At 32.4% G+C, this 23,448-nt stretch overlaps 1 protein-coding gene across 3 annotated transcripts in view; it reads right to left on the bottom strand.

The window, feature by feature from the left end:
- Window positions 1–23,448, bottom strand: part of LOC118181660 (mesoderm induction early response protein 1-like) — a 236,979-nt gene that overhangs the window by 70,430 nt on the left and 143,101 nt on the right. For all 3 annotated transcript variants that reach the window (XM_085808930.1, XM_085808931.1, XM_085808932.1), the window contains 2 exons: window positions 9,561–9,630; window positions 7,740–7,796 (listed from right to left, as the gene is read on the bottom strand). In XM_085808930.1, coding sequence (XP_085665056.1) covers window positions 7,740–7,796; window positions 9,561–9,630 — 127 coding nt within the window. The remainder of the gene's footprint in view (window positions 1–7,739; window positions 7,797–9,560; window positions 9,631–23,448) is intronic.

Genomic DNA, 23,448 nt, shown 5'->3' with positions numbered 1-23,448 from the left:
AACAAAAATACAATACAGTCATGTCTCTCTTCCTCAGACTCAGTAGTAACTAAAACTTTATCAAAAGTCATCAACAAAAAAAGAAAGGAAAAAAAAAACTGTTCTAAGTTACTAAATGCATGCAAAGTGACAATGACCATACCATACTGAAAAATAACACTTCAAATCACGACAATGTTACTTTGTTCCCACAGTAATCATGACCATCAGCACCTAACTGCTGCCTTTGAACTGAACCAAATAGAGGAGACAAAAATGGTCTCAGTAGAATTTTATGTGCATTCTCTATTTACAGGTCTCTCCTCATATTCAAGCATTTCTTCAATCATACCTTGCACGATGGCTACAAATATTTTGGCAGGAGACTCGAACTATTAATGGTCAGAAAATATTAAGACTCAAGACTCTTCTTTTTCCACACTTCATATTTTGAAAATAATACAAAATCTTGGCAACAAATGCTCTAGTTTTTTTAACATTTGTTAACTGATATCTGTTTCTAATTTTAAGATATGCTAGCATACAAATAATTACATATTCAGGTAGTGTTTTGAGGAATATTGGAAAATTATAAAAACTTTTACATGCTTCAGTTAACAGCAATGATAGATAAATCAGTTATTCACATTATAGATTATGCAATGTGAAATATGACTCAAGTTAAAATCCACTTTGCTTAGCTTACCAAAAATGTTAATAAAATTCAGACTTAATCAGTAAGCCTAAAAAATCCCCTAATCTTCAAATAATTTATAAACATATTTCATTATTTAAAAGCACTTATATGTTGGATGTACAAATAAGCTTTAAGGCATTCTTGTATGTTATGTATACTAATGACTTAAAAATTAATTATTTCTCTGCCTTTTTGTCATCATTGCAACAGTCCAGAGTAACACAGGTCACCTAAAAGTTGGTCTATATCATCTAAATGTACAGCAAGTCAAAAAAGGGATATACTTGTATATCTAGTTAGCTGATTAACAAACTTTTAAAATTGCATTTTTCATGTCACTGGAACATTGATATTGAACATAACAGTTGTGTTACACATCTGGCAGGATAAGGAGGGTGTACTATATTATAAACAGCTGAAACATGGTCAAAGAGTTAATACTGACTGCTGCAAACAGTTGCTGTAAGTAAATTAGGAAATTGGTCAAGAATGTTCATTTACTGGGAAAGGACTGCATTTTTTGAAAAAGCTGCAAGGTAATGCTAAGCTGCATGTCATGAAAGAAATCAAGAAAACATTATTGATCCTTGGTTGGGAGGTTTGATGTACCCAGCATATATTCCTGACAAAGCCCATTAAGACAGTCATTTTGCTAGACACTTCCAGAAACTTCAGGATGTCCAAAATTAAAAGACTGATAATTTCATTGCCTTAAGAGATGAAATGTTGTTCATTACTGGAATGTATGTGCAGCCTTTCTAATAGCAGAAGTTCAGATAAAATTAGACACATATTAAGGATGAAATTATGCTGCGGCATCATTTCAAAAGAATTCCAGATTAACTTAAATACATTTTATAAGCATGGCTCAGTTATTTAATAATGTGTGATACAACTCTAATGTAAAATATATCAATATTTAATTAGCTATTTTAAATTTTAATTTCATTGGCTAATTTTATTTTATAATTTTCTTACACCTTTAGACTAGAAAAACTCAGAGTAGGGAAGGGATGCTTTTATATATCAAAGTACTTTTAAATACAATAAAAATAAAACTAATAATTAATGTACACCTTGCACAAAAATAAATGAGGCAGTTCTATATCTCCTGTTTTAGCATGCCGATTCATGAAATTTAACTTGCATTTTTCATGTCTCAAAAGTAAAACTTGGAATATATATTAGATTTATATACAGCATTCTTTCAACATTCGTAGTTTCATTTTTGATACAAAATCGGAATCCAACTTTTTCTGAAATGACACACCGACTGTTTTCCCATATTTCGATTCTATGACTTAAATTATGCATGAATATTAAATATTGTAAAAATGAGTATTCAGAATGCAAATTACTAAAATCTTGGATAGTTCAACAGCATACAAAGGCATGTCTACAGTCTGTGGGTACAGGTACTGGAAGGAAAAAGAATGTGCTGGAATTATCTACCCCATTCCCAATTCTTTCACCAAAAGAATGATGTGCACCTGTCTGTACTCGAGCAAATCAAAGGTTGCATTAATGCAAATAAAGGGAAGAAAAGCTATTTCCTGAAATATGACTCACCACCTTGCACACCATATAAGGAAGAAAAGTTTATTTAGTTTTGGCTTTGATAACAAGGAAAATGCACGCTCAATTAAAAAAGAAGAAGAAAAAGTGCTGAAAACAAAATATAGTATGTACTTCAGAGAAAAAGGTAAGCACTTGTGAAGGCTTTTATAATTTATTTTCAAATATAAGGACTTATAAGGACTGCTAAGCACATGTGAGAATATAATACTACTTTAAATATATGCAAACAAAACAGTAAATTAGAATCGACTACTGCTATTACAACTGAAAACTAGAGCTAAAATCCTGACAGATAGCAAGTTATCATTATGTGAGAACACAGAATTCTCACAGTGAACACTATGGCATCATCAATTCTTGAATCGTTAACACGTGCTACCACCTGCGTCGCAGTGATAAAAACTGGAAGGACTGGTTTGTCTCTCTCTTTCTGGCCTGACGTCGTGTTAAAGAGTGTGTGGGCCTTCGGGCCACACACACTCAGCAGTCGCCATCGTTCCTGCATATTTTCACGTGGAATGTCGTCGTATTATGCATAGAAAGAAGCAGAATTAAGAGATGTAATGTGTAGAGGATCTTGGTTTGAGACTCACTAAGTCCTGCTGCCGTGAATAACATAAAAAAAACGCTCAAGCAGATTATCAATAGGTGTTCGACTCCAAGATGCGCTTGACCAGTGATGGGTCACAACGTGATGATAAGTGTGTTAAAAAAAATGTGAGTGTGAAAAAAGAAGAGCTTGCACGTGTGTAATAAGACTGCGCGACAATACGAAAATGAATATGAGAAAATTTTGACTGCACATATATTCGATGAGACAGGATTGCAATTTATCTACGAATAGTCACGTTTTGGCATTCACCGACCATTCCATTTTAATTTATCACGTTTTGTGTATCTAAGTTCTGATATTTTGATATTTTATATATGTGAGATAAATGTTCCTTATTTAATCCAGAAAATGTGTTTGATAAAATAAATGTGAGATTGGAAAAAGAGAGTTACAGACTCATGCATGCCTTATTGGGTAAGTCATTTTATTCTTATTAGTAAAGATCATGCAATGTACTAACCTCTAAATTTTAGTTTAACTATTTGCGCAGAATTAATTTGTATTTGGTATTCTTAGTATCGTTACTTTTAGGCGGTCATGCCAACAATACCACACATTACATCTTCAACAACTCACAAAACACAGTAAAAGGTGTAAATAACCTCTTTAATTTACTCTCTGTATGAACATAAAGACGACACTTGCGATACATATGAAATTCCACAACTTGTGGGTATTCTACATAAACAGTACAGACAATTAAATTAAAATATCCATAATGTAGTCTAAGACTACACATTAAATAAAAGAAGCTCATGCATTTTATCACTGCATTCATAAATCAGCCAGCAGGAATGCTAAAGCCAGAACATAGTTTTTAAATAGAGCTGACTAAATATACTAACAGCAAATCATGATTGCCAGAAGCTCTCTCAACTTAATATTCAAAACCCTTAATTTAAATACACACAAAACTAATTTGCATTTTCATGAGGAATATGGAAAGGGTAAGTTATAATAAAGATTTAAAACATAATAACGGTTAATCAACATAGGATGATTTACACATCTAATAACCTGGGCTCTTAATTTAAGCGATCCCACTAGTAGCTGAGTGATTAGACTACTGAACTAACCTAGGCGAATGAGGTGGCTGCATGTTTTTTTGTGATTTTCCTTATGTGTAACATGACTACAAGCCACATTCTTTTAGATAAGTCTTCCATGAAGCCATTCCTTTGTTTAGGCATATGTCTCCATGTGCTTTGCCATAATTAAATAATGAACCAACCTAATTTTTCCTCCATTTCTAAATGTAGATTTTTAAATTAAGAAAACAAGAAACTCACCAAAGCCTAGTATAATAATTAGAATCAAAATCTAAGCTTTTAAAAATGTTTTTATTCTAAATCCTGTGTTTCTATAAAAACACATTTTGCTTTCGAAAAAAGGTGTCTTTGATAATACATAAAGGCCCTTTCAAACATAAATAGCTTGTTTAAGAAATTTATAATGTAGCAAAGGCCAGGAAATAGTTTTGGCCATAAAAACATCTTCCAAATAATGTTTATTTGTTGCCTTTGTTACACACAGAAAAGATTATAAAAATCTCATATTATAGTAGATTTTGCCAGCCCAGGTGGTATGGTGGTTCAGGGAGCCTGCCTGTGATACCGAAGGGCACGGGTTCGAATTCCAGAGAAGACATGGATGTAAACATTGTCTTGTATATCCCTTCATAGGAGGCAATGGTGGCCCACCTATTAAGTGCCTTCATAATAAAGAGCCCACCGATCTGGCGGATGCCGGCATAGGCCAGTACTTGCTATTAGGGGGAAAAAAGTAAATTTTGCCACTATAGAAGGCAGCATTTTTTATTTACATTTTTCATGTACCCAGAAGTACTGCATGGGTATATGATGCTCAGTTTTGAAATCAGCAAAATTAATTCTGTTACATATAAGTTAAATGAAATAACAGGTGATAGAATGGCAAAAGTAAAAATTTTCTCTGATTTGGAAGGGAACAAAATCTGCTAACTTTTGATTAACATTCTTTGTAAATTGAACACAAATGTTTTTTCATGTATTCTTAATAAATATTTATAAGGAATTAACATAAAAATTAAAATAAAGAAATTCCCCATGAATGATTCTCTATAAAAGTGCATTTGGAAATTTCAGGTTCAAAATAACTGTTGCAATGTATTGAAGATTACAATAAATTGTATAAACCATATTTGGCATTATTATCACTTATAACAAATGTGACAGTATATAAATTCATGTATATCTTGAGAAATTTTGAAAAACAACTCTAATTTTTTTCTAAGTATCCCTAGAAATACATCTGCTTTAAGATGATAACCGCGAATTTTATTTTGATTAAAACTAAATTTCAAACTGTGAAAGAAGGAATCAAGTAAGTTTAATTAAAAGAAATATATATATTAATAATATATACAAACTTCAATTAACATTCCAGAGCTAATTTTTTAAATATTCGCTTTTTGGCATATAAGTTGTAGAATTGAAATGTGGAAAAAATCAATATATCATTTCAGAAAAATTTTGGTAAAAACACATATGTTAGAACAATACTATACAAAAATAAATCTAATGTATATCCTAAGTGACATTTTTGAGACATGAAAAGTGCAAGTTATATTTTGCCAATCAGCCAGCCGAGAGATATACAGCTACCTCCCCTTTTCTTTTCTTCTTTTTTCTGTATGTACAGAGTTACATACCATTGTGAAGACAAACTCAGGAAATGTACTTAGTAATGCATTGTATAGTTATGTATTCTATAAATCTTGTATAACAAAATTAAACATAATTTGAATCTACATAAAAAGTTCTATAAATGTCTAGTATATTGAGATAATTCATACCAAATAAAATTTTACTAAGAAAAATTATGCTGAAAATCACTAAGAGTGTAAACAAAGGAATTTTCACAAATTGCATTAATTCAATAAATTTATTACTGTGAAAATTTTTCTTTGGTAGATTTCCTTGGTAAAGGCTAAAAATTAAAAATTGAGAAACTCAGCAATTAACTGGGAGAGTTGGCAGCTATATGAAAGCTTAAATCATTTTATTAATTACACACATATAATATGAACATTGAGTGAGAAAATGAGACACTTGCAAATACATTCCAAATTAATTTTTGTCATTCTGTGAGAAAATCTGCTGAAGGATTGCTATTGATATTAATAACATTAAAGATGAGTACTTTCTTAACTGGAAACTGATGGTTAGTGGCACAACTTTCAAATATTGCATGCTTTTATAAATTTAATTTTCTTAATTCACCAACATTTAAAATTACAGTAATTTTTACCACATTTTTCAAACAACATTTGTAAAAAATGTTTTAATTGCAATTACTGTGATAAAGCATTTTTTTAGACTGCATGTGCTATTTCTTTTAAAAGATTTAAAAGGTAGGAAATTTTGAAATTCAAAACATATTCAAAATTTATTTTAGTGTTGAAAACTTGGTATAAAAATGAGCCATTTACATATCTTATGGAAACAAGACTGGTTGATCATGAGTTGACAGAAAATTTCTAATTTAAAATAGTTCTGCCTCAAGTCAGATCAACGGTGTTTTGTTTCATACAGATTGATTTAAGATGGACAGTGAAAGGATGTTCATGACATTTTATAATTTAGGCATATATTATATCTTGTTACTAACAGAAATATACTTCCATGCATTACATCAAAACAGTTTTTTTTACTATATTAACCTTCAGGAAAAGGAAAAAAGCATTAAATGTAACCACAAATATTATCAATTAAAACTGAATAAACATTATTTTATTCTTGAATAACTGCAGTTTGCCCAATATTGAAGAATGCAGTTACACACCATTTAATGATTCCCTAATTCTTCAATTTAATATCTGCACAGATAATGCAGTCAGGTTAATTCTTAACAGCAAGCTGTGGTCCTCTACATCATTCAAAAAGGAAATATCTTCATAAAGTTTTCACAATACTGTAATTTCTTAAAATTTCAGTAATTTATTTCTCTCTAATCAATTAGAGATGGTTTCCCCAGCACTGTGGCTTCTACACCATACGTAAAAATGGCACATTGAAAAAGCATTTTTTTTTTTTTTTTTTTTTTTATCGAACAGCAGAACAATTTTGAACGGAGTACTCATTTTTTCTTCATAACATAAAAATATTATTTTTAACCTAATAAACAAAACTGCAAAATATCCTCCACATAAATTAAATGGCATAGCACTGAAAATGTTATGCATTAAAACAAAATAAAACAGCCCAGTTTTATACAACAAAAACACATTTAAACATTACTAAGGCCAGAGCTTCTGCAATCAGTTCCATCGGCTCCACCACCTGGAATCCAAACAGAAGGCCTAGTCAAGTTTGCTGCCTTTTATAGCTGTTTCATGCGGTTGCTTCATATAGGGTTGCCATATTTTAAAAAACGGACATCCAGATGCATAGCAAATCTCAAAACCTACAGCAACCCTGAATGAGACCAGAATAAAAGGAGGCAAATTTAATCAACCATTCATTCAGATACCAGAGACAAAGCAGATCAGCAGCCTGTGAATGTTCCGAAGTTAGTACACTTTAAGTGCGGCTTTTTAGTATGCAAAGCTAGACTTTTAACTGTGTTTGCCTTTCAGTTCTTCAACTTTAAATACACAAACTGAAACTGTAGCTTTGAAGTTAACAATTTAATATAGCTATACAATATACAGTGGGATGTGTTACAATTAAAACAAAACTTTAAAACACAACATGCAAATTAACCACTTTTAAATGACACCACTTCTGATACAGTTCAACACTTTCAAAAGTACCAAAAAAGGGTAGTTTTACAAAAGCCTTTCTTTATAAATATAAAAAATATTAAAATATAAAAGCTGTACTCATTACTAACCTTCCAAATCTGATAACTTTGTTGGATCCCACAATAAACGATCTTCATTTTCATAAGCTAGAAATAATTTAAAGTAAAAATCAAAACTTATCCGAAAATAATTATTATTTTAAGTTTAAATACGTATTCGGAAACTAAGTACCGTTTCATTCTAGCGCTGGCGCAGCGCTGTGGTAGGCGTCCCGCGCATGCGCACTAGTCTTTCTTGTTCACTGACTTTCAATTGTCGCCATTTTGGTTGCTCTATGTTGTGTTTTTGAACGCGAGGAATGTTATACCTGCCGAAATTTATCGTCAAGTGACAGAAGTTTACGGTGAATACGCGATAAGTGATGGAATGGTGAGAAAGTAGGTAAGAATGTTTAATGCAGGTCGAACAAATGTCCATGCCGAGGCTCGGAGTGGTCGGCCTTCTGTTGTCACCGATGATTTGGTAAGGAAAGTTGATGAAGCAATTCATGAGAACAGACGCTTCACAATGACAACTCTTTCAGAGGCATTTCCACAAATTTCACGTACTGTTTTGTTCAAAACTGTGTCTGACCGCTTGAATTATCGCAAGCTGTGTTCCCGATGGTTTCCATAAAATGCTCACTCATGTTCACAAAGCAAAGCGACTTGGTAGTGCCCTGACATTTCTCACACGGCACAGTGATGAGGGAGAAAACATTTTAAACCAAATTGTGACAGGTGATAAAACTTGGGTGTGTCATTTCACACCAGAATCGAAACAACAATCGATGGAGTAGAGACACACTCATTCTCCGAAAAAACAAAAGTTCAAAGTGACAATGTCATCACAAAAAATCATGTGCACTGTCTTCTGGGATAGGAAAGGCATTTTGCTTACTGAATTTCTTCCCAGAGGTGAAACCATTAATGCGGCATGATATTGTGAGACTTTAACAAAACTAAGGTGTGCCATTCAAAACAAACAAAGAGGAATGCTCAGTAAAGGAATTGTGTTGCTCCATGACAATGCTCGGCCCCATACTGCTGGTGTCATTCAATCGTTAATTCGACAGTTTCATTGGGAGCAGTTCGATCACCCGCCGTACAGCCCGGACTTGGTACCGTCCGACTATCACTTGTTCCTCCTGCACATGAAGCACAAGCTTGGTGACAAGCGCTTTGGATCTGACGATGACACGAAAAATGCTGTGGAGTCGTGGTTATCGAAATTGGCGGGAAGTTTCTTTGACGATGGTATACAAAAACTGGTCACCCGCTATGACAAGTGTTTGATCATTGGCAGAAACTATGTTGAAAAATAGTTTAAGACATGTATTTTCATGTAAAAATAAAATTGGATTCGAAAAAATTGTTTTACTATTTTTTTTTTTTTTTTTCAAAACGGTATTTAGTTTCTGAATATGCCTCGTAATTAGAAATTAGAACACAATTTATGCCAGTTAACTCAAATAACATGTTAACAAATTTCAGATAAATTTGATAACTTGTCAATATTTTTCCTGTTTAGTCTTCTGTTTCCACTAGATCAAAATTTACAGTAATGTAGGTGATTATTAATAATAAATTAATTTAAATAACAATGTAATTTATGTAAAATAGGTATCCTCTTCAATATGAAGCAACCATGTAAAAAATAATGGAATACAGCAGTATAAAAAATTATACAAATATAACCTTTCACCCCCCCAAAACAAATACACAATTACACATTAAAAAAAGGCTTTTCACATGAAACTGCAAGTTCCAGCTCTCAGTTTATTTTTCAGGCAAAAATGCATGCAAAAAGGGAACAGAATTATACAAACGCTTTATACCTTAAATGTTTCATAAAATATTGCATATACAAACCTGGCGCATCATCATACTTAGATAGGCCTTCAGGAATCACAGCCTGAAAGTCTGCACCAACTTGTATAGTCTGAAAAAAAAAAAAAAAAAAAAAAAGATTAAAATATGCTTAAAAACTGTCTGAGATGCAGTTAATCTCAAGATAATAAATAATATTACTGTTTCAGTAATACACATCAGTTAATCTATAGGCATGCATTCCTAAAATTACATTACCCAATCAATGGGCATAAATGAGAGAAATTTAATTTTTCTCATATAAAAGAATTTACGGAAATTTCATAAACTATAATAACAAAAATAAATAAATAAATACAAGCAATCTGAAACATATACTTGATTTTAATAGCAAGCCCATGAATGTAACAGTAAAAAACTAATTTGGTTAACATAGAAACAATTTTTAACAAAAATAGCATATAGCAGCAGCATGTTTGTAAAAGTGCAGCAAGTGATAGAAGAACATTTTAAATACTTATAAAGAATTATCACACCCCTAATGTATGCTCTTATGCTATAAGTAGTTAATGCATCCAGCTAACAAGTGGATGGTCCCAGCACAGGCAAAGTTGATTTCTAGTGTTTCCTGCCTTCCAAAAAAAAACTAATAATCTGTACATACTGTAAAGGATTTTAGCAATACAATACTTAAAATATAGCAGCTTGGAATGACACATAGATAGGTGTACTAATTTTAATATGCACATACACTAAGACTTATCAAAAACTCTTATTCTAATACTTAAATTTCGTAGATTTATCTATTTTTTCATTTATGTACTTCTGCTTTTTTCTGAGATACAGTAATCTAGAATAGGATTATTGTAATATTTTCTTAAAAAGCAGAGATATTTCTGAATTTTTACATAAAAAAGACCAGGATAGTTGTTTAGGGGGGGAAATGAAAAAACAGAAAGAATTAATCAAGATTTAATTCAACAAGAAAAAAAAATAATAATAACATTTAACAGACTACAATTGTCATTAAGTAAAAATAGAAGTAAGAGTAATTTCAAATAAGAAAAATGGTAAAAAAGAGAGAGAGAGAGAGGAAACACAAATTGTAAAATCTGTTTCCATTACCAGTCACTCAAAAAAAAAAAAAAAAAAAAATCTACTTAATACATCACTGATCAAAATATACATGCCCTGTTACTATTCACTGCATTCACACTGTGGCTTAAAAATATTACTAATATATTAATAGCACTATCATAAGTTCCGAAGATGACCCTCCTTATATACTACGAAGTTCGTAATCCGGACTCGTCGGGTCTTCGGCGAATCCGGATTAGGGTTTTTTTTTTTTCGGATTATAGATCATCAATTTAAATCTGGTAAGATGCCATGCAGAAATTATACAATTAAAAATATGAAACCGTAATTTATGAAATTATGATTTAAAGGGTATCAAAATTTACAAAAAAAAGCTTAATATTTATTTGCTTACTACACATTTCTTTCGATGTAAGTTGTTTAAGTTGCTTCGTTTTTTGTGCTAATACTTTTTCTTTAATTCTATAAACAGACATAATTTCCTGTTCAGTTACAAAGTTCCACTGCTCAAGTCCTGTAATTGCTATGTCGAGAATACCGACTAACTTGTCAATCAAAATTTTTTCGTTTTCAGTAACCTCTCTGTCACTTTTACCACTATCGGAAGCGGTATTGTCTGGATCTAGAACCATACTACGGATTTCACCGTCCGTTAATTGATTGATGATTGGGGCATTGTCTTCGCAATGAAAAACTTCTCTTATAATCATCTCCATTTATTACCGTTTCTCCACGTTTCTTTACAAAATCCAATAACTGGAAAATTTCGCCTTTAGTTTGCGACGTCCGAAATCCTTCAAATTTGAGGTTATCATCTTCATCGTCCTCACCATGAAATATGGTAGCTGGCCATAAATTATGCCAAGCATATTTTGACGTATCTGGAGACATCCTCCCACGATCTTGCGATGCTCCACACAGCAGATTTTATGCTAAAAAATTTTAAAAAGTCTTGAATAGTTTTGCCATTGTTCAAGAAATTTAACATAGATTTTAAAAATGCTACTTTATAGTTGCACTTCAGTGCGTGCACTATTCCCATATCTACATGGCTAAATGATAGACGTACAATTTGGAGAGAAGAATAATACGGATACGTTATCTTTCACTAAAGCTTTAAGAGAAGTATGCGCCGAACAGTTGTCAACAATCAGCTCTATTTTTGAGTCATCAGGTAAAAAAAAAAACGAATTCAAATGTTGCGAGCTTCGGGTATAAAATGATTTTCAAACCAATCATTCATCAACGCGAGTGTCATTCATGCTGTTTTATTTGCGCGATACATAACGGTGAAAATCGTTACTCCTTTAAATGCTCGAGGTCGTGCATGTTTCCCGATTACGAAAAGTTTGCACTTGTGCGTTCCTGCAGCATTTGCGCACACTAAAATTCTTCGTCTCGCTTTGCAATTTTTGACACCAGTTGGAGTCTTTTCTGTAGAGGTTGCCAAGGTATTTCGCGGTACATATTGCCAGAAAAGACCAGTTTCATCAGCGTTGTAAATCTGTTCTGGAGATAATTGTTCACTATAATGAGTTCAATGAATTCATCTGAAAATTGTTCAGCAGCTTCAGTATCAGCTGAAGCTTTTCCACCTGAAATTTTTAATTGTCTTATACCATGGCGATTTTTAAATTTGGTTAACCAACCTGTCGAATACATGCACTCAGTGTTTAAGTTCATTTCTTCATGAAATGTTTTGGCTTGAGCCGTTACCATTGGACCCGTCAATGGCATGCACTCGCTCTGACGCTGTCTGACCCATTCAATCATCACTTTGTCATGATCATCACTTTTAGCATAACGAACTCTTTTTCCTGTTATTCACTGCAAGTGGGGTGTCGGAATCGACAAAAAATTCAAAAAGTTCCTTTTTCTTTTTGCTCATGTCATATACAATTTGACTTTCCAATGCCATACTCCTCGCACAATTTTCAGACGGATATGCCGTTATCCATTTTTTACAGCAATTCCACTTTTTGTTTGATGGACATCGAAACATGCTTTCGCTTTGTAGATCCTTTGGCAGCTCCAGAATTGGAAATTCTTTTTGAAATAATCGAAAGTTCAAGCTTAATTTTTATAAAATTGCTCTAACAGTCTGCAAAAAAATAATAAGCCAGATCGAATTAGAAGATTAAGGAACAGCGCTCTGCAACATTAACTGAAATGCCTCATAATCAGTAAAGATAATTTTAGCCTAGCTTATACCGTCTGTTATACATTAAACGTGCATGCATAAAGCATACAAAAAAACGTTTGTGGCTTTGAGGTCCGGATTATAGATCATAATGGACGTCTGGCTTATGGACTTTGTACTGGATAACCAGAACTTCAAAAAGAATCAAATCCTAAGGGAGCAACTATTTACAAAATTTTATGTTTAACCCCAAGGGTAGTACCAGAAGCACAAAGTATAAAGAGAGGCATGAAACTTCAACATTCAATTAAACATACAAATGATTGCAATTTTAATTGGTATTTGTTTTGATCATGGGAAGCACCATAGTGATGTACTACGATTTCCCTTCATCACACACAGAGACATACACATAGGTTTAGAGGATACAAGCTTACTTAAAGCTCTGAAAGTAAGTACCATTTTAATTATGTAAAGCCTTAAATTTGCAATTTAGTTATAAGCAAATTTAAAGGTATAAAATTAATTTTTTAATCATGATCATGCACATAATGACCATAAGAAAGTTCACAATGTATAGGAATACTTAATACTTTATAATACCTGATACTTTGCACTTTTGTGATCCTGTTTCTGAAAACTTGCTTATATTTGTAAAATTTAAAATAATAATAATGCAAAAATAATAAAACAAATCTAATAAACTGTTTTCTTCGAAACTTTTTCTCATATTCTCAGTCTAATTGTTATCTATAAGTTATTAATTTGCTATCATTTGTATTATGATTATAGTGTATGCTTTATATTATAGTGAAAAATGCAAGGGGGTCAAGGAAAATCATTTTTAAAGATGCAGATGCAAGAAAAGGGTTGGGAATTCTTAATCTAGAACCACATATAGTGGTGCCTCTTACAACAATCTGTTGCACCTACAGAAAAAAGAAGTGATAACAAGTGGTCATTATAGTAAAAGTAGATTCAATATACATCTATTTCCAAAAATTATGGAAAAATCATAAAAATAACTATAAACTCATTCAAAAATAAACCAGCAGAAAAGAAATGTGGCTGTGCTGTTAAATAAAAAATGTTGATGAAAGCAGCAACTTGCAAAACAGCAACATTGAAATTAGAATATGTTATTAACAAGAAGAATACAAATGCACATTTCATATTAACACTGCAGGCTTTATTATGACAATGAGATAAGAAACTTGGACAAGTAATTCATTATAATGACATCAAGGCATCATTTATGCCAGAACTACCATGACCAGCCACAGGGAAATTATAAGCAAAAGAAAATCAGACAGAGTTAGCAAGATGAATAAATGCACCCTATGTTTTTCGCAGACTCTGACAACTATTCCAAACTACAGATCTGGCATGTAGAATGTTCAGCCAAAAATGGTCAAGAACATGTTGATCACCAATAATCAATATTTGTGGTCATTTGCATGAAGGCATAAGACTGCAACCAACCTTACTGAAACCACCAGAAGGATACCATCTACTGTGTGCAGAATGCTTCCTCAAGTACCATATTGGGCACTGGATCAGATTATGATCATTAGTGAACAATTAAGCATATGGAGTATGTTCAGTGTCCAATACCTGAACCTGAATTCCATTAAGTATGTTTGGAATGCTCAAGGGAGGATATATTGCTGCTATCAGTCTAACTCTTTGGACTTGCCATGCTAACAACCACTTTGCAAAAACAGTGGTTCTTATTTCCTACGAAGCTCAAAGACTACTTAATCAGAAGCATCACATATTGTATGTACTGCACATTGTATGTACTGTACTGTTGCTCAGGACGAACCATACTGAAGGTCCTTTTCCTATGTCAAATTAACATACCCAATTTATTGATTTCAAACATGCATTAATTTTTAAAACATCAGAATTGCCTAGTAATTTATTTTTAGTTCATTTTGCATCTTACTATATTTTGTATATTGTGGCCCAGTCTCTAAAATAAACATATAACTTTTTGAATAATTATTATTTTCATGATTTTCCTTTAATTTCAAGAAACCAGTGTACTTTCATCAGTTGAAGGATAAAATGGTCATTACAAGAACCATCAACTATATATATATATATATATATATATATGTACTAAAAGTGCCCAAACTAAGTAAGTTAGTAAATCCACTTTCCAACAGCAGCAACTTTTAAGATACCATTTATATTTTAAAAGCATTAAAATAGTTCTTAAATAGGCAGATATGTTTGAAAAAATTAATAAGTATATCGAATTTTATGTGGCTACTTCATAAATGATTCTTTTTGCTCCAATTCTATGTAAATAACAATATACTTCTACTAAATTGTATTGCAATTTTCAGGAAAAGTATATTAAACTTTTACACAATGCACTGAATACCCTTTGCTTCTGATAGAAAAAACAAGCATCTTATTTTAGTGTCCAAATTTTTCTTACTATAATTGTCAGTTTATTTTAATACTGACAAATTGGAAATACAAGTTTATGCAGGCAGTTACAATAATTAAGTGAATAACCCAATAACTTGAAAAATGCAACTAGCAGTGTTTCTTTACTCTTAATACATATGCATTATCTTGGACACATTTAAACAAGTGGGATGGGATAAAACATGCCACAGAAAAAATGCGATTTGAAATGTGAAAATTATTTTAAATACATTGTGAAACCACACAAGATTTTTTATATAAAAAAATAGGAGTTTAGTTTCTCTCATATATCTAACCTGAGGACATATGGAGATCAAACCTAGCCCTAAATAATTTAAGTTATTTCATTAGATGCAAAATAATGTTCCATTTCTTCCAACGCAAATTACAATTACACATATAACATGGTTCAGCTAGATTAGACATATACCATCAATGCAACATGTTAGCAATGCTTTTCTTTTCTGCTGAACTGATAGTCTTTAAATGTTCTGAAAGTAGCACCAACATAGTATTAATTCTACAAAATTATGCTATTAATTTTAATCGACCAAATCATCCAAGGTAACCGCAATGGGCTTCCAGAAAAACTTTCTTTCCTGTTTCATGGCTAACTAAAAGCATCTAAATTAAAGAAAAAGTTTGAAATAAAATTATTTATCAACATAACAACCTGACAGTTATGCAAGCTGAACATTTAATGGAAATAAAACTTTCATTAACTTACAATACACGTTTTCAAATTAAACTAAAAATGAGGTATAAAATTAACAATCCTATCTTAAACCTAGGGCTGACCCCTGACCAAGTCTTGCAAAAAAAATCATGACTAGCAGAAACTTATGCTGGCAAATTAAATTGTAATAGCATAAGAAATGAAACTGTGATGCCTATACTTGCTGAAAAACATAGCAACTTGAAGTTTATTTGGTCCACCAGCAGCTGAGCGATAAAGTCACTGAATACTGGTAGTTTGACCTGAGATCAAAATCCCGTTGAATGAGTTCACTGCAAAGTTGATTTTCGTGGTTTTGTTCATGTGCAACTTGCATAGGAGATGGTTTCCCTTAAAAAGTCCTCCACAAAGGCACCTCACTCTATGGGCAGATAGCTCTTGAGTTGCTTTGTCCTAATCAATTAACCTAACCTAACCTGAAGTTTATTTATACTTAATCTAATATATAGTCTAGGTGTTAATGAAAGCATAAGTTATAGTAAAGACAAAATAATACTATAACATGGTTAATTAAAATAAAACCCTACAAGTTAAAGAAATGGATTATTAGGCTTTGTTAGTTATTTACACAATTAGTGCATGACAAACAGCTTAAAACTGATTAAAATTACAACACACAACATTACATAATTTTAAAAACTCCAGTACTCAATCTTAAAAAATGCATCACTAAAAAAACTGCTAACCTTTTTTAGTAATTATTTCTCAAAATAAAACTACTGTTTGTTTAAACACAAGCCATGTTTATGGAACCAAAGTGATGCAATCTGGTCATGCCTGGTATACATATTTGTTTTCTATAGATAAATGCGAAACCATAAATAAGATCATTTGCTGACAGGATTTTGAAACAGAATTATTTAGGCTAAGCTTTAATTTAGTAGTCAAATTATCAAATTATGCTTAGCTATAAATACTTAAGCTTGCTTTGTTTTAAATGTGAATCCTGTTTAAACAAGACTTAACTTTCAAATGTTTATTTAAATTTTTCATACTTATCCCATTCAAATGGAAAGAAAAAATGTACATATTAAAAAAAGAATAACTTTTTATGATATAATTAAATATTAACAAGCTCATGAATTAGCACAACTTCTAGTTTCCCATTATCAAAAAGCTTAACTTTTTGCTTGGCATTTATGCGATAATAGCTATTGCAATTGCTTTAATTGCTCAAAGTCATTTAATGTTTCTTCAGCTGATGTATCTTCAATATATATGGAATTTAAAAAATATATATTAGATCAGTATGTTCCATAATTATTTTCAAAACATATTTATTAAATTTAATAAATGGAATATTTTTAAATCGTTGCACTTGTTTAGCATTTTATAACATGAAATTTCTGCTTAAAACTATTGCATACACATTGCTAATAAAGCATACATATAATGGAAGATTTTGATTAAAGAGAAATTATTTGCAGGAAAATTTGCAAAGCATTTTCCAAAAACTTTCCATATATAAATGGAATTCAATAATATAATATTCATAAAAAAAGTACTTATTTATAACAGCCTGTTATAAAGACCCTCACCCGCTAACGAGAACAGTTTTTAAAATTCGCGGTCTTTTGTAAGGGAAACTGATTTAATATACAGTCATCAGCTGGCGTTATGAAAGTGGCTATAAGAAGAGGTTTTTATAAGTATCAACTAGCGTGACTTTTATTAAAAAAAAACTGTAACAACTCACGTTATTGAAGAACATTGCACCAAACTTTAACAATATTAACGAAATCACTTTTCTCCGCGTTACTGCGTTTGGGGAACAAAAATCCCTTTCAAGCGGACTTCTCCAATAGCCTTAAAAAGTCCCTATTTTACATTAAAAACATAGAAAAATTCTAAAAATGAAATACTGATCAGTTGCTGTACTCAGTTACTTTTATAGAAAAGCATGCAATTCGAATAAATAAATACTTACGACATGCATCGGCATATAGTTCCCGTCATTTTTAATTAAGCATTAAGAGGAAACGTAACTAAAGTTACCATTAGATCGGGCAACAGTTTCTTTCAACGGCTCCTCAAATAAAACCTTTCCAAGAAACATTGCTCCCAATAATTTCTTCTGAGAGCAAATAAGCGAAGCAAGTAAGGTTTTCCCGTGATCATTCTTTCCTTCCGATTGGTTTACCTACCGAATCTTAGGGCCAAAAGGAACTTTATAGCGATCGTCGTAAATGCCGTTCAACCTGGTTCTCAGGAATCGCGTTTCTAAGAAATATTCCATATTGCGCTTTATTACATGTTTTTTTTTTTTTTTCGCACGTGTAACATTAATACGAATGAGTTTTCTTTATAATGTCCTCTATGAAGAAACTCTTCCTTTGGGCAGATAACTTCGTGTGCTTTGCTGTACTCAAATGACCTAACGTCGTATTTATGTATTGCTGGCCTGTTGCTAAGGGCGGATCTCTACCTGAAATGTAGCATAACACTACGCGGGGGTGGTGGCTAAGCAGAATAAAATATTGTTGTTACACTGTTCGTACACCAGAATAAAGGAGATTTATTGTTCAGGAAAATATAGATTTTGAAACTTCTAAAAGTATAAGAATTCTTTTGATGTCGGGTACAAAGAACTGGAAAACTGGATATGAACGACAGCAGGTACCTTTGAGAAAGGTGTTAGCACGGAATATGTCGACCGTGGAGTGCGATGCAGCTTTCCACTTCGTGCCATGCTTTTGAAAAACATTATTCGCTAGCTACTAAGGCAAATGATCTCACTCCTCAAAATTATCCACTATTTATTGACGCAACAGCAACAATCTCATACAGCACGGATGAGGGAGTTCTTGTTCGTTTGAGGATATACGACGAGAAAGTCGCTTACCCAGAGCATTCCAAAAATTTTCGGAGGGGGTTCATACCTGGAGAACGTGCTAGCCATACGAGGCTTTAAATATTCTCGATGTCTAGACAATCCTGAACAGCGAGTACACGATGACATGACGCACTGTCATCCATGAAAGGAAATTTATCATCTAAAGCACCATGGGAAAGGCAAATATGAGGCAGTAGAAGTTCATCAATGTATTGCTGGCCAGTCATAGTCCCAGTTTCAATCACATGTAGGGGCGTGCGGCCATTGATCATGATACTGGCTCATACCATGATACTGCATCTCGGATATCGGTCCCTTTCCTGGATATTTTCTAGATAAGTGTTACCACTCTCCCGCCAGATCAGTTCGCGTCTAGTTCGATGACAGACTCAGCTTTCTCTCATCTGAGACTATCACGCAAGCCCACTCCTGTTCATTGCATGCTCGTGATACGGTTGCAGATGGTTAATACAGTGCTGTCTGGACGATGAGACAAACACAACAGGTTTGCATCAGTTTCCCTTCTCCCAAAGGTTTGACTACAGTTTTTCGGGAGATCTGTCATGTGGCAGCTAGAAACTCATTTGCCACCTTCTAAGCAGTGATGCGCCGGTTTCTTTTTTACCGATAAGGCAACGTACAAATCTCCTGTAGATGTCGTACCTTCAACACGACCACTCCAGTAACGCTAGCTACACATTTAGTTGTTTTCAATGCTTTCTACGGCTGTGAAACAAAGCTGTGGGAGATGTTAAACTTCCTAGAAACATCCGCTATTTTTCGCCCTTTTTCGATGTTTGCAATGATGCGGCCATTCGTAAAATCTTCTAAGTGATGTCGGGAAGACACAATGAAACTGTCAAGATCGTCAATTAAATCTTTCCAGTAAAACTTTCACTTGGTACAACTGCCTGCATGCATTAAATCCTTGAAATCTGTTTTTTTCAACACTATCTCTTGATGATCAGGTGAGGAAATGACAATCTGCATACGCACAACTCTTCTTTCTGTATCACGCATTTATTTTAATTTTCCACACTTTGCTTCCTTTCATTTTGTGGTTGCTTTGGGTGATACTATTGCCCGTCCTTGGCATTTGTCCAGCAGTGTATTATTTTAAAAATAGCTAAACAACTTTTGAGTAGAATGAAGCGTTTCAGCAAACCAATAAGGATTTTGAATCTGTCATAATCTATTAAGCATAAATGAATAACCCGAAATTAAACCTCGAACTAGCCGACAAAATTATAGTGGGAAAACGAAATGAGACACTTTTGTAAAACGTATTAATTCGTCAATTTTAGTATGGGTGCGTATTTTAATGCGAAACGGAGTTCTTGAAGTTTAGTTCATTTTAATGCTCCCTAAAACATTATCAAAAAGTAACTTAACGCCAAAAGAAACAATGAATAATAAAGTAATTTTTTACTGTATATATATATATATATATATATATTTTTTAAAAATTTTCTACGAATTGAACTTTCCTGAGAGATCGAACCAAAAACACTCCTCTTCGGCAAGTAGCCCCTATGTATTTTCCAATATTCAACCAACCTTACTCTGAGTTCCTAGGTGAGATAACAAAATTACTTAGGTTATCATTGCTATCCCCAAGATGCACTGCCTCACAGTAAACGTTTACAACGTCTCGCCGCAACAACTATCTTCATATTACGCACATCCATTCTAACTCTTACAAGTGCGATAACTGTTCATGAGAAAACTCTTCCTTTAGTTTTGATATCAGTCACTACTGAGAAAATATGATCGAAAGAAGCTTTAGGAACCAGTCCAATAATAAATACTTCCTAAATCTCCCTGTATTTGCAAAACGCAATTAATCACTTAAATTATGGTGATCATCATCCCCCCTTTTTTTTTCATTTCAAAACAGTTTTTCTTCATTTTCATAAATTTGTTTATGACGCTTTTCATACTGAATTCTCCATTTGCTTATTATGCAAAGTTCCGTTCAAAGCATTTAACATGCGTATAGGATTTTAGAGTACGTTCGGACGGTGGCGCCCTCTCATTAGCTATGAGCTAGATGCTAGAAGCTTATGGGACGGATACTAGCGTCTACATCCCAAAACGGCAGCCTATGAGAGAGGCGATTCTATTATTTTCATCGGGGAGTAGGGAAGTTGGAATGGTTTTCTGAGGAACGCCAGCGGCAATGTTTGCTTACATTAGGAAGTTCAGAAAATTGCAAAGGTGGATTGCCTTAGTTTCTGCAGTTACTTTCAGGGAAATATTAGGCAGTTTTTTTGGTTTGCTGATAGATAGCAAATAGATAATTTACCTTTATAAATCCGCGTTTATCTATTTAAACTTCAGAAGATTTAAGATGAAGTGAATATATTTAACACAACAGAACGCAACAGAACTTGTAAATCTTTTAAAAAACAATACATCGATAATTAAAAATATTATTTATAGTTCATTACTAAAAACTTTTTATAAATGCATAGTTATCATATAATTAACAATTCATCCATGCATTATCTCATTATTTATTATAATTAAAAGAGAAGATATTTTTTACAGTAATGTTTAAAAATTTGCTGGTGTCTTTTAAAAAATTTACAAGTCTTAAGATTGCGTTCTGTTGTGGTAAATATATTCGCTTCATCTTAAATCTTCTGAAGTTTAAATAGATAAAAGCGGATTATAAAGGTAAATTGTTTACTTGCCCTCTATCAGCAAACCGAAAAAATTGCCTAATATTTCCCTGTAAGTAACCGTAGAAAATAAGGCAATCCACCTTAGCAATTTTTTGAACTTCCAAATGTAAGCAAACATATAGTCCACTGCCGTTGCATTCCTCAGAAAACCATTCTAACTCCCCTACTCCCCGATGAAAATAATAGAATCGCCTCTCTCATAGGCTGCCGTTTTGGGATGTAGACGCTAGTTGGGACGGATAAGGTAAAACGCTGCTTGTGCGCATGTTTCATGAGTTGCGGTTTTAAGCATCGCATTTAGGATAAACGCAGGTATTTTTTTATTTTTTATTTTTTTTTTTTTTTTTTCCCCTAATTCTTTATTCACGGGGGGGGGGGATTTGCAGGGAAAAGTGAGTTCTTACTACAGCTAATCATTAAAAATTTAATAACAGATAAAGTTTACAACGTTCTGTGTCAAACTTGGTATTTTTCTAAGCTCATCATGGATGACAAAACCACACACACTGATGCTCATAATTTGATATTCCCTAAACGAAATCCCTACTCTGAATCCAGGATTTACGTTCTGCGCATGTGCTGTTGCATTTATGGTTCAAGATTAAAGACTGTCATTAGCAGCTTACAAGAAGTGCTAAATCTGAAGTTTTGGATTTATTAAAAGAAAACTCTGTGTGGTGTGGTTTATATATATATATATATAATTGAGTTCAAAAGGATGAAAATTTTTGATTATCCTGTCTGTGGAAAAAGGTGATGGGGTGGAGAATATTTAAGATGCCTTAAATTTGAAAATTTAGAGTACTCAAAGAAGGCAACTAAGCTTTTTGTAAGAGAAGTTAAAACTTGTTAAAACAGTTCTGTAATCATTAAAATTAAAGAAGCTATGAAAAATAATAAATGAATATTTTGACCAGATAAATCTCTGTAAGGCTATTTTTTTAGAATCTAGTCATGTTTGTTAACAATATAAATAAGTCTGCATTCGTTAGGCGGAATGTAAACAAACCAGTTATGAGATGCATTTCCTTTGAAACTCAGCATCTCAAATGCTGTGGATAAATAATTTTTTTCACATATTAATGACATATATTTAAAATTAGCATTAAAAGGCAATGGAATATTGTCTCAATAAATAGTTATCTAAAACGAAAAATTTAGTATCTGTCATAACTGTAAAAGAGTAATGCAAAAAAATATTAAATAACTACAATGATCAACTAACTTCTTTATTCAGAATATCCTGTAAAACAGCTTACTTTTATTAAAAATGTATTTGTATTAGAAAAAACATCATTAAATTAAACACCGAATTTTCTATAAAAGAAACTTTTGTTTGTTTACATCAGAAAATGTGTACGGTTTATTGGAATTCTACTGTATTTGTATTTTGAATATGAAACTGACAATGTATACCATCAGTATACTTACTGACAATTTGATGTCTGCTTCCCAGTTCCCAACCCAGAACAAGGTTACACAGAGTTAGTATACATTTCACCACGTGGAAGTGAAGTACTATTAAGTACTTAAGACCATGAATTAAAAAAGTATTTAAAAAAAAAAAAAAAAAAAAGACCTATCTGCAAATGGGAAATAAATATGCTAAAGCAATTAATTAACTATACCTGAATTTCAATTTTGTACTATTCTAAGAATAAATCTAAGAAAGATTCCTTATTATAAACATAATCTAACACTAACATAATTATACACTGAATTTGAGAATAAAATCAACTTCATAAAATAAATCAAGTAATTAGCATTAAATTCAGAATTTCTTGATACACTTATATTTTACAGTTTTAATAGCCCCCCCTCCATATTTTAAAGCCCAGTGAAGTTTCATTTAACTCTTAACAGCTTTACGCTGATTCATTTTTTTATGCCTCATTTCGTCATGTACCCACTCAGTCTGGAGGTTTATGCAGATTTTAAGTCGAGCGGTATAGGTTAAATTCAGAAGTAAAATAATAATCAGTATGATTCATAAC

The sequence above is a fragment of the Stegodyphus dumicola genome, chromosome X2, assembly GCF_044657685.1.
Source record: "Stegodyphus dumicola isolate Sdum_Otavi_A_Nest chromosome X2, ASM4465768v1".
Classification (NCBI taxonomy): Eukaryota; Metazoa; Arthropoda; class Arachnida; order Araneae; family Eresidae; genus Stegodyphus; species Stegodyphus dumicola.
This window is presented reverse-complemented; position numbering and strand designations above follow the sequence as displayed.